Source organism: Cylas formicarius, unplaced genomic scaffold, assembly GCF_029955315.1.
Source record: "Cylas formicarius isolate icCylForm1 unplaced genomic scaffold, icCylForm1.1 PGA_scaffold_5__7_contigs__length_24384050, whole genome shotgun sequence".
In the NCBI taxonomy this organism is placed as follows: Eukaryota; Metazoa; Arthropoda; class Insecta; order Coleoptera; family Brentidae; genus Cylas; species Cylas formicarius.
In genome coordinates this window covers 7,326,244-7,338,970 of record NW_026844341.1, presented here as the reverse complement: position 1 = coordinate 7,338,970, position 12,727 = coordinate 7,326,244, and the positions used below count along the sequence as shown (strand labels likewise).

General features: G+C 37.4%; 2 protein-coding genes across 7 annotated transcripts in view; one reads left to right on the top strand and one right to left on the bottom strand.

Moving 5' to 3' along the window:
- LOC132702571 (tumor necrosis factor alpha-induced protein 8-like protein) overlaps positions 1 to 8,485 on the top strand; it is a 33,895-nt gene extending 25,410 nt beyond the window's left edge. For 4 of the 5 annotated variants that reach the window (XM_060671293.1, XM_060671292.1, XM_060671294.1 and 1 more), the window contains exons 2-4: positions 2,571 to 2,700; positions 4,997 to 5,151; positions 5,666 to 8,485. In XM_060671293.1, coding sequence (XP_060527276.1) covers positions 2,571 to 2,700; positions 4,997 to 5,151; positions 5,666 to 6,079 — 699 coding nt within the window. In that variant the 3' untranslated portion in view covers positions 6,080 to 8,485. Of the gene's footprint in view, positions 1 to 2,570; positions 2,701 to 2,988; positions 3,075 to 4,996; positions 5,152 to 5,665 lie in introns of all 5 variants that reach the window. The other variant, XM_060671296.1, reaches the window with a different exon arrangement.
- A 1,508-nt stretch (positions 8,486 to 9,993) lies between these two features.
- Positions 9,994 to 12,666, bottom strand: LOC132701908 (probable isocitrate dehydrogenase [NAD] subunit alpha, mitochondrial). 2 transcript variants are annotated; one of them, XM_060670204.1, is made up of 5 exons: positions 12,524 to 12,666; positions 11,903 to 12,249; positions 11,632 to 11,847; positions 11,327 to 11,576; positions 9,994 to 10,650 (listed from the first exon to the last, which is right to left on the bottom strand). In XM_060670204.1, exons 1-5 carry the CDS (start codon positions 12,548 to 12,550, stop codon positions 10,414 to 10,416), a joined length of 1,077 nt encoding a protein of 358 aa, XP_060526187.1. In that variant the 5' UTR covers positions 12,551 to 12,666; the 3' UTR covers positions 9,994 to 10,413. The 2 variants fall into 2 exon arrangements, with proteins under 2 accessions (XP_060526187.1, XP_060526186.1); XM_060670203.1 differs by lacking the exon at positions 12,524 to 12,666 and adding an exon at positions 12,326 to 12,515.
- Between the last annotated feature and the right edge of the window lie 61 nt (positions 12,667 to 12,727).

Genomic DNA, 12,727 nt, shown 5'->3' with positions numbered 1-12,727 from the left:
TTTATTTCTTCGATATTAATTTAATAATATATGTTTATTTTTTGCACTTCGTATTTACATTTATCTATTAGCAGTAAATCAAAAGCACAGCGCAAACAAGGAACTGGAAATAGTATATTATGCAACAAGTGCGGAAAACGGCATTTGAATCGCTAGTTTATTTGGCACGGAAATGTCCGAAGTGGCTCGGATTCGTGGGAAACGAAACTGACGCGTAAAGTGACGCTTCCCGCAAGCTTGACGGGAGTAGAAAAACGATTTTTTTCTACTCCCGTCTGAAAAATACCTAATTACCCATCGATCTAGCGTGCGAGAAGCGTCACTTTACCACGTCAGTTTCGTATCCCACGAATCCGAGCCATTTCGGACATTTCCGAGATTTTTCCGCACGGATGTTTTCGGAGATATTTCCCACGCTTTGAATTTTGACGTTTGTCAATTCTAACATTCATGTCAATGAATGTATTTGTGCTGTTTTGAAAAAAATGTGGCCAAAAACTAACGGTCGTAGAAAAAGTATAGTATGCAACACGTTCGGTAAACTTTTTAACTCACTCGTTTATTAAACACTCGCTCCGCTCGTGTCAAATAAACTCGTGAGTCAAAAATGCCGTTTACCGCACTTGTTGCTGTTGTTCTTTACGTTATTGGGAACACCATTATACCGTTTGTAGACACAGTAGCAAAACGATCTTTCAAACAATGCTTTACGATGCGGACATTATATTATTTTATGAAACGACTGCATGAAACTGTCGACGTTTTGCCACGTCGCCTTACACCGTAGATCAATGGTAAACACAACTTTTGCACTCTATTCTAGTACATCTTCTTGATCTAAACAAGGACCATAAAGAAAGTATCAGGGAATCCATTAATATAATTTTAAGGTTAGTTTTTAAAAGGTGACGACTGGGATAAATGTTTTTTAAACTCATATAAGCTTTTTGAATGCACTTATTTACGTGGAGCTTGAAACTCAAATCACGATTAAAGTTTAGTTCCAAATGTTCTTTAACACGTATTCGAAAGTGACGTCTAATTACCTCCTTAGATTGAGCAAATAGCGTAAGGTAATATTTGGTAACATTTATTTCCAGTTCATGCTAGTCTGAAAACCCTTCAACACGCTTGATATCCATCCTAAGCGCAATCGTTTTAATTGGTTAATATCTAAATGATCTTTTTCTACTCCCGTCTGTAATACACCTAATTACCCATCGATCTAGCGTGCGGGAAGCGTCACTTTACCGCGTCAGTTTCGTTTCCCACGAAGCCGAGCCATTTCGGACATTTCCGGGATTTTACCGCACGGATTTGGGAGCGATCGGATGTTTTCGGAGATATTTCCCACGCTTTGAATTTAACTCACTCGTTTATTAAAAACTCGTGAGTCAAATTCCGTTTACCGCACTTGCTTATGGGTCTTAATTCGTCCATTGTTGTGATACTCTTTGATTTAGGTCTTAGGTCTTAGGCAATACGGATTCGATAATACAGCTAATGATTAAATTTGTGATAAAGAGAAGTATTTTATCAAGACACAGAAGTATCATTTCCAAGTGTAATTCATTCGCAAGAGATTTAATTTCTAGAATATGTCTCTTAACTTCGTTTTCTGTTACTATGGAAAATGGAAAAAAAAAATTAGGTGGACATCCAGTACCTCAGTTCTTGTGGAAATTTGTTTGTTTACAATGTTTAAGTCTCTCAATTTGCTCCATGATTGTTTCGAGACTAATTTATTTGCATTTATCAAGATATCTTTTCTTATCATTATGGATAGCTATATTAGTTTGGTTTCTAATCTGTTGGTAATAGTCCCATCGTGTCTTATTTTTAGTTGTCTTGAATTTTTTATAAGCTTTGTTTTTTAATTTAATCATCAATTTTGCGGTAGTGTCAACCACGGTTGCACAGGTTCTCAGTTTTTTTTTGTTGACTTGCGGTAATAAAATAGTTTTTACATTAATTTTTAAAACGTATTTTTTTGCTACTGTAATAATTAGTTATCAAAGTAAAAACTTCCAAGATGGATTGAAATAATAATGCTTTTGTTTTATGTTCACTTTATTTTTTGTGTAAATTTGGCATTTTCAATTTAAGGACGGTATTGTTTAGCAAATCATTAGTTGTGATACGTATATTTCTTGTATTTAAAAAAATTGAAGTTGATAAAGGCAAAACGTCATATATGAAACTTAATAATGTCAACTTGTCAGGCAGAAAAAGTTGCAATGAGAAAGTGTCATTTGTTTTCAAAACATTTTTTAATTATTACGAAAAATTAAAAATAAATTGTGCTGATTTTCGGTTTTTCCGGGATATCTCCGGAACTGGATTTTGCAAAATGGCCAACTTTACCTCTCTTTAACCGACTATTACGATTTCCGAGATCCCTATTGTTCCCCCTTGATTTTAGGACATCCTGTACATATATATTATACAGAGGCGAATAAAAAGAAATTTTTTTTTGCGTCGTATGATAGTAAGTTTCGCTCGGACATCGTGGAGTTTTTTTCGCCATCCGGCTCGAAGGACCAATTAAACAACTAATGCATTTGTTTTAGATGCGCTGCCATACCGAACCGTCCCGCTGCCATTACACCGAGCCTAAATCGGCCAAAATGGCGACGATCGTCGAGCTCGAGAGCTGGCTCATCTACCAATACGTAACCACCGAATGCTCCGGTTGTCTCTGTAAGTACCGTCGGAAATACTCGATTTATGGGGTTGTGAAAAAATTAACAGGCGTCCACCTGACCTCATTTTAAAGCGAAGTGGTTTATTTGACGAATTACGAATTGGATGTTTTTTCAATCCGTTTTTCTCAAAAAATGTTTTGCGCCAAATGCTCAGAAAATTTAAGACAACCCCGAAATGACTGTTATTGGTAATCACCTCGCCTAGTTATGTTTTAATTGTTTCTTTTGCGTTTTATTTACGCTTTATCTGTTACGTTATATTAGATTTTTGTTTTTTTTTTAGAATTCGTTAATTTTATTTTCCCGCCTCCCCCGCACCCTTGGCAACCCGACCAAAGTGGATTTTATTTAAATAAATGAAGGAGCCAGGTACGTATTATACGAAAATTTGGTTTTGTTTGCATTTCAGTTTGCGTTAATCGCTAGGCGATGTGTCTTGGCGACACGCGCGACTTCCCATTAAGGCCCCATTAACTTAACGACATGGCGATGAGCCACACAAAATATCGAATAACGCATCGCAGACTCAATTTATTCTTTATTTTTTGTCGACTATATGGCAGTCCGACTTTTAGAAATAAAGAAATGTCTAAATTTTTGTTTGTTTTTTTGGACAGCGTGGTACGGCAGTGGGCCACATTAATTCGCAATGACTAAACTCAAAAGTTGAGCGTTTTTGCTCGCACTCGACCGGACTATGCGGCGTGGGCCAGGGAGCAATAGTCCGGTCGCGGACGAAATACATTAGATCCACAATTTTGCTCGACACTGTCAAAATTAATGTTTATGGATCCCGGAAAAGCGGTTGCTTATAATTTTTATGTTTTTTTTTTGCTAGGTTGCTAGGTTAGTATTGTTGTTATAACTTAACTTCTGGCTTTTTCTGGTCGATGCGAATATTATATATATATGAATATTCTCATCATTTTGAACGCTACAATCGGCTTTTCCGTCCCAAAGAGATAATAGGCCGTTTCCGCCTTTATCTAATTCAAAATCCGGCGAAATTTCGACGAAGTAGCCTCAGAATCCGTCAACCAGTTATCATTACATTATCGAACGCAAACCCATTAATAAAGTTTGTTGGTATGCTTGAATCGACAGTTACTCATCTGAAGGAATCAGTGTTTGCTTTTGAACACACATTTATCTTATCTGAACAGCGAAAATTTTCTCCAAACATTTAAACCACTTTATAGTGGGGTTTGTCTATGTTAGAGAACACGTTTGTCCTGTTGTGCAGTTCGTTTTTCGGCATAGTTGAGTTGTTGAATTCCAAACAAAAGGTAACACTTTGTTCTTTAAAATTAAATATGCGTCTGTTCCTTTCTGTCATGTTTTCGTGATTTTTTTTCTATTTTGCCAAATAAAAGATCTTGGAAACCATTAATAAATACTTTTTTTAATTGCGTCGCTGAAGTCTCACATGTGGACCTCTCTTATACCTCCACATGACTAGGAATAGTGGGATATACAGGGTGGCACGACTTATAATAGAGAAGTTTTAACAGTGTATTCAGCAGTTAAAAATAAGTAAAAAAGTTGATATAAACTTTTGTCCTAAAACGCTTCATTTCGGAAATATGACCAAAAAAATATTTGTTTATTATTTTCAAAAAATCTCTACTAGATTTTGCTTTCAAGCCTGGTTGGTATTATATTAGTTATAGTAAATTAATAACATTAATTATTATTACGTTATTATGATAATTTCTGGAATTGTTATGTAAATAAAAGCGAATTTATATACTGCGAACTATCTTAATTTAATTTGCAAAGCTCGAATATTGGTGTGGAAACATTTTTTTTATCTCGAATACGGTTAGTTTCAGCGAAACAAGTGAAGCTACCAATTTTGTTTATAATTGATCAGGGTATCTTAATTTATTAACATTAATCATTGGTGTGCCACTTTTTTTTATTATTTAAACTAATTAAAAATGTCTCAGAACCGCCACTGGATCAACGAAAACAATTTTATCTACTCTATAAATTTGTTTTTAAGTGGCAATAATAACTACTAAGTTTGACAGTAAAATTTAAAAAAGTTTTTCGCATTATTTCAACCCCCTGTACCATTTTTGTACATATATGTACTGTAAATGGAAAGACATGTGACGCATATGGAGTAGTTCGAATGTACTGGTTAGTCCGAGAGACGCAATACTTACTAAAGACAAATTAAAGTTTAAATATTAATGAAATATTTTGCGCACTATTTAATATATCCTCGTTAGTTAGTTTCACGTTTACCAGTGGCGTGGAGAAAAAAGTCTGTTTCTGCTTTGCAGTCATGACGGAAAGCGCGTTCAAGGCCCGCGACATAGGGCTGAGGGCTCAAAAGAAAATTCTCAGCCGGATGGCGGGCAAAAACATCGCCAGGGCTTTCATCGACGACACCACCGCGTCCCTGTTGGACAACCTGTACCGGCTCGCCAAACAATACGTATGTAAAATGCTTGCGAAAAAATATATTAAGTTGTTTAGTAGGTTGTGACGTGACGTCAAAGTTGAAACGAGTGTGGTAAATCATGTCCGATTTTTTTTTTGGCCTCATGAATCCAGATTTACTTAACTACAGAAAAACATTTAATACAGTCAATCGAAGAATTGGTTTTTAGTGGCTAGGTTGTGACTTGGTGCGTAGTACTGTTATTGTTAGGTTCAAGTTTTTGCTTGCACCGGGGTTATGATTAATTTTATGGCATTTAAGTACTCAAAGATTTTTAATATTGCTCGAATGGGTTAATTTCTAATGACTCCTAAGTTGTAACGTAGTAGACAGTGGAATATTAAGTTTTTTTATTGCACCATGATTTTTCATTGAATTTGTTTGTATTTCCGCATACAGAGAAAGAAACAATTTATAATAATTCGCGCCTAGGAAGTGACGTGTACTTTGCGTGGTGATTTCTGAGGCCAGGTTTTTACGCTTTAGAACTAACTATCACTCTTTCCAGTCGAACAACAAGAAAGAAGCTGAGAAACTGATCAAGAACATAATCAAGGTGGTCATCAAGCTCGGAGTGCTATACCGGAACAACCTGCTCGGCGAGGACGACATGCGTCACGCCGAAAAATTCAAGAGCAAGTTCCGCATGGCCGGCATGGCGATAATATCGTTCTACGAGGTCGATTTCAGCTACGACCGCAACTACCTCGTCCAAGCGCTCGATGAGTCGCAAAAGAACCTCCAGTACATCATCTCGAAACACCTGACCGACAAATCGTTGAGCAGGGTCGAGAGCGTGTTCAGCTATTTCGGTAACGAAACGTTCTTGGACGCCATCTTTAAGCGGGACGGCGAGTACCGCGAATCCTTGGGTCGGGTCGTCGCCGACTTGAATAAAGCGATCGAGAGTGGCGACCTCTAGTCCGCCTTTTTTCCGTTCGGTTCGGGCACCGAAACTAGTCGGTTTAGGTTTTAACGCGCCGGGTACGTCGTGACGTCACGCTACGAGACTGTGACGCACCACGTTTTGCCGTTTATGTGATTTCGTCGTTAAGTGTCGGGGAACGTTTCGTTTTGCGCAATTTGCGTTTTACAGTGTGACCCATTTTGAATTGGAAACGGCCCCGTTACTAATTTTTTTTTAGAATTTGATGTTTTTTTTTCTGTTTGGGTGCGCGCAATTTTTGGAATGGAAACCGTCGCTAATCGCTATCCCAACAGTGCTTTTTTAAAAATCACTTTATACAGGGGGCTCGCAAAAAATAATAGAACCCGAATAGCACACTTTAAGCCGTTGACAAGTTGTGGACAAACGTAGGCTACTTATGGATATTGAACTCTACAAATATCACACGTCTGGATGTCTTTTTGAAATCCAGACATGAATCCCAAGTATTGATTTCTCTTGGAAAACATATACAATTTTTTCTAAATCTAAAAAGGCCTTTTTAGGAAAAACTGAAAAAAAAATCCAATATTAAATTCTAATAAAAATTAATCTGTACTTACTGCAAGTCATGTACAATAAATTGGTGCGAATAAAATGGCACGAGGAGAATTGTTTGGTTAGGATGTTAAGGTTTAACCAAAGCAATATAAACTCTATTTCTTGCTTAGTAACGATTCTTCTTATACTGTGCATTCATATTAATTATAGGCGGTGACGTCAGATAATACTTGTTTTCAAATCGATCGATTCAAATTCACTACAAAATAACAGATTGCGACTATTGCTCTGACTGTAATTTGCAAATTTTGGCGTTACGATAATCTCAAACTAGCATTAACTTTTGGTATGGTGTGCTGCATTGGTTCAGATTTTCACGAAATTATATATTTTTACATGACAATTGTTTCGACAACACCGTGTCTTTATCAAATGTCACATTTGATAGACACGGTGTTGTCGAAACAATGTCACATTTGATAAAGACACGGTGTTGTCGAAACAATTGTCATCTAAAAATTTAGTTCTTATTTATTTTGATAGATGGATTTTCATCAAGTAAAAGCCACCTCAGTTCAATTCCAGAAAGTTTTCCTGGACTAATTTGACATATCCAATGGATGTCGGGTGCTATCTGGGACACCTCCTGATTATGGTCTGTAGGAAAGTCGGTTAACATAATCAGAAAAACTATTTAGTTAAAAAATGAGGTTTTTTGTGGGGATGTTTCCAATACGAACGGGTCGCCCTGTAGGTCACAGGGTGTAGTCTCAAAAAATAAAAAAAATAAAAAATAGATAGATTTAGCTTTCCCATGTTGTAGTAATCTAGTAGGGGTTTAAAAACGAGAGCGGAGATAACTTGAAGTAGCAATAAATTGGGATTTACGTATGAAATGCGTAGAATTAACGTTATTTGTGTAAAAAATCGTGATTAGGTGATCGACTGTCTTTTTGTACGACCGTAAGCGGAAATATTTTCGAAAAATAAAAAAAAATCCTCGATGCCTTGTCGTACGAATAGTGAAAATATAGGGGAGTTGGTTAAATTCGAAAATATTAACATAAATAAATATCTAAAAAACGTTGTTTTAAATGTAAGCCTATGAAAATTCCAAAAAATGCAATTTGTAAAAGCCATAGAAGGAAGAAAAAAAGATAATCTTCTCGCGTTAAACCTCTTGCCGTTTTGAATTTCCCAATGGCAATACTATACATCTACCGAACTAAGCATGTTTATTCATGTTCAATATTTTCGCAGGACTACAACTAAGTACCCGTCGACAATGGGGTGTATTTTAAGATGTAACATATCCAGCTATAACTATATCGGGAATGTACATTTCTATGAAGATTACGAGATATTTTTGCACGTCACGTAAACATTTCGTATGTATAAATACTTCACTAAATTGATATTTGCGCTTGAGAATCTCGGCTTCATTTTCCGGGCCAAAATAGAAACGCACCCTCAATGGGGATCTATAACGTCCCATTATTGCTGTTTTACGTTTGATATTTAAGTTTTACAACCAAACATACAGGATACCCTACCGGGAAAAGTATAACTAGCAAAGCGTTAGCGGTGTATAAATTTACCTTCATAGATCAAATTACTTCCGGTTAGACATCCTGTATAGGATATGCGCTATACTCAGTTTCGCTAGTCCTATAGTGCCTGACGTGCTGTGTTTAATGATTTGAAAAAGATTTTGCCCATAAGGGATTATTTATTATTAACTCCGTCTTGGCGACACGTACAAAATCGCGGACCACTTCTTCTTTGCCGATGGCTAGTTAGTGTATAATGTGTGGCTGTTACTTTATTTTAGCGAAAAAGTGTATTTTATTATTCGTACTCAATAAATGTTATTAATAATAAGTCGCGATTGTTCCCCATACTTTCCTGTCAGACAAATGCACGGGCGTGTGGTTCCCTTTAGTCGGAAACATACGCGTGCATAGATTATAGAAACATTTCTGTTGCTTAAACAACGTGTTTGAGAGTTTCTGCGTTTTTTATTTATTGCGTCAATCAGTACAAGTACCGGTTTGGCAAACGGTTGACCTTAACCTGTTTCCAAATGGGCTAGTATCGCACTTATCGTCATTAAACATCCCATCAATGCAAGGTTCCATTGAAAAAATGCGGTTTGTTTATACGTTATTACCATATAGCTACTAGAGGTATCGAGGACCTGCCTGTGCTGCCAATACAGGAATTTATCAAGCCATCATGGAAAAAATGTTGAGAAGGTCCACTGAACAGTTAGTGTGTAAAATTTAGCCACCTGAGGCGCATCATTGTTTAACCTAGTAGGGTCACTATATTATCCAATTATTATTACAAAAAGGCGTTTGACCGTGTTAGACATGACCAGATGAGAGATGTCCTGAAGGAAAGGGCGGAAAAGATCTGAAAATCAGGTGTTAGACAGGGTTGTATTATTTTCCCCTCGATTTTCGATCCATATTCTGAGCATATCTTTAGAGAAGCACAATAAGATATATATGAAGGTATCTCCATATACGGTTTCAAACTTATCAACCTGCGATACGATAGTATTCGCGGATACAATAGAAGGTTTGCAAAAGCTAATGGACAAAGTTACAGAGACAAGTAAATAATCTGGTCTTGATATAAACACCGGTAGAACCAAACTTATGATTATAAGTAATAAAAATATCAATGGAGCAAATCAAAATAAATCAAACAATACTCCGAAGAGTCTCACATAATTATCTACGAACTATAATTAATGAATCGTGGGACAATTCTAAAGAGATCCGGTGCAGAATTGGAAAGGCTAAAAGTGCTTTCTTAGCTAAGGTCAAGTAGTCAAAAGCCACAACCTCTTACTGGAAATAAAGAAAAGACTCCTAACTAAAAGCCCTTGAATGCTGGCTGCACAAGAAAGTCGTGAAGATACCATGGACCCAGAAAGTTACTAATGAAGAAGTATTACAGGGAATGAAAATCTCCATGAAAATAGTCAACACCTTCAAATGCTGCAAAGTTTAAAATCTTGGTCGCATCATGAGGAACGAAGGAAGATATGAATTACTCCAGTGTATCCTGCAGGGAAAAAAATCCAGGAAGAAAAGTCCCAGGACGCAGGAGACTCTTGGATGGCCAATCTTCAAGCATGATTTGTCAAGTCTTCCGTACAGTTGCTTCGGATTGCAACCAACAAAATTATCATAGCCAAAATAATTGGCAACGTTCGTATTCGACAGGTACCCCACGAAAAAGAATTATTACTTGGCAGCGATTTTTTTCAAGATGGCGGTAGTCGCGACAATTCGACGTTAATGTCGTTTTGACATTTGTATTTGACCTTGCTGCCAGTTTTTAAACAACTTTAACAGAAAAGTAGAAAAGAGACTGCGTTAACGGCAAAATGCAACCAATTTATTCACATAAATAAGACGCGACATAAATAAAAAAATCACACGAACTTCGTTTTCCGAACAATACTGGACACACAACTGCATTTTAGCTACAAATTAAACATCGTTCAACAATTATATATACTTACAATATATATATATATATATATATATATATATATATATATATATATATATATATATATATATATATATATATATATATTACAACTGCTCTATTAACAACAACAATAAGAGAGAGAGAGATTTCTCAAGCTAACCGTATTTACAGAATTTGGTACGTCCTGAATTTTCCGCTAATTATTAACGCAGATCTCGCGAAATGCCTGCTATTCCAGACGGTTCGCTTTGCTACCAACGCGATCGATAAATATATTCTTCAGCTGACGCGACTCCTCGTTACAACGAGTTTGAGATTTTCTCGCAGATGGCGTTGGTGAACTCTGAACACTTGGCGCTGCCGCCCAGGTCGCCTGTCAAGTACTTGGCTTCCTTGATGGTGTCGAAACAAGCGCGCTCTATGATTTCCGCGGGCTTGTTGAGCTGCATATACCTCAACATCATTATGGCCGACAACAGTAGCGCGGTTGGGTTGGCCTTGTCTTGGCCCGCGATGTCGGGCGCTGTGCCGTGTACCTGTTGACCGTTTCCGGAGGCTGATGCGGTTATATTGCAAATAACATAAATGATATCAAATGTCCCACCTACTCTATAACCTCATCCATTTAGTAATTTAATTACTGGATAAGTACTAGTTTTTTTTGTGATTTTTCTCAATGCTAATGGGCAGCTGAACTTGGCCATTTTGAACAAAGGGCTTTTATGGTGTATTAAGGTAAATGTGGGTCAGTTATTTTCGAAAATGACGCCGATTTTTTAATTTTGAGGTTTGGAGGGTGGTTCCAGGGGTTTTGGGAACACGATTATAACAAAAAAATGTTCTACGACGTTTTGTTTTCGATTTTTTGTACAAAGGGGAGCCGTTATATTTTCAATTGGGGAACGGATTAGTTTTTTGAGGTACCGTTCCGAATACATATCTTTGTGCAAAAAATCAGCTCGATCGAAAAATTATGATTTGGAAGGAAAATTTTTATGGGCATATGGGCAAAAATTTACGTTTTTAACCTTTTCAGATACTTTGGGTTGCTCGAGCAGCTTGCAATTTTTACGTAAGACATTTTATGTCTCTATAAAAATCATTCCTGATGGCAAACACTAACACCTAAATTTGATAAAATTTCTATCAAAAGGAATTTTATAACCTAACAGAAGTGACCTGGACCTATGACAGCTAATTTGAATTACTTACCGACTCGAACAAGGCCCCGTTAAGCCCGATGTTTCCTGACGGCGTCAATCCCAGTCCTCCCACTAAACCAGCGCACATGTCAGACAAAATGTCGCCATATAAGTTGGGCATGACTAATACATCATACTGTGAGGGGTCTTGCACCATGTTTAAACACACAGTGTCGAGGTATTTCTCTTCAAATTTGACGTCCGGATATTTGTTGGCCATCTCTCTGCAGCACCTTAAGAACAGACCATCGGACATGCGCCTGCAAGATAAAAAATGTGTAGCACAACATGGGGGGCACAGATGGCGCTACCAACATAATATTTGCCTTATGCACTGCGGTTACTTTGGAGCGGTTATTTTCTTTGGCATATTGAAACGCAAACTCTGCGACCCTGATAGAAGCTTCTTCTGTAATAAGTTTAATACTTTGCACCACTCCATCGACGATTTCGTGCTCGATACCAGAATATTCGCCTTCTGTGTTTTCCCTAATAGTCACAACGTCCACATCATCATAAAGCGTTTTATACCTACAAAATAATGGATAATAAAACCGACAAGTACCAAAAAGTACGTCACTCTTACCCCTCCAAGCTTCTGCAGGGTCTCACATTGGCATAAAGATTAAACTCCTTCCTTAAAGCTAAATTTAGCGATCTGTGGCCTTTGCCCACAGGCGTCATAAGAGGCCCTTTTAAACCGATTTTGTTGCAGTTGACAGAGTCGATAGCCGCCTGCGGAATCCCGAATTTCCCGTCCGGGCCCCTTACAGGAGTTACGTCGACAGACTCCCATTCGATGGGCACTTTTGCAGTGGAAAAGATTTTCTGTACCGCCGCCGATATTTCCGGGCCGATACCGTCTCCGGGGATAAGAGTACATTTCCTGATTTCGCTACTGTACAGTCTGGTACCGAGGGGCTTGGCCGCGGCCTACAACATTTCGTGGAATTGTATATAATCTACCATGTGACATAACCTAAAATTAGTTTCGTTATATAACACTTACGGATTTTATGATCGAAGGGACGTTTTTTTCGGGGTTAATTTTAAGGAGTCTTAAGAATTTCGTGAGAACGTTACCCGCGCTTTTTGAATTGAAAAAACTGGACATTTTAGGTATAAATCGAGAATATTGAATGAATGACAGCGATCCGTTCTATCGAAACGCTTACGTGCAAACTTGGGATTATTTATTGCTACTTACTAGGTTTCTTAAAAATTGGGATGCCATCGTTTCAATAAATTAATTTTTTAAATTAACCCCGCACACAAATTTGGCACCCCTCTTGCGGATTTCGTGATGACAGATGAAAAGGTCGATATAAATTCTGTCGCCGGTAAAGTAGGAGTTTTTTGGTGGACAAAATTAAAGTCAAACTTTTATTATAAACCAAATTTTGGCTGGTAC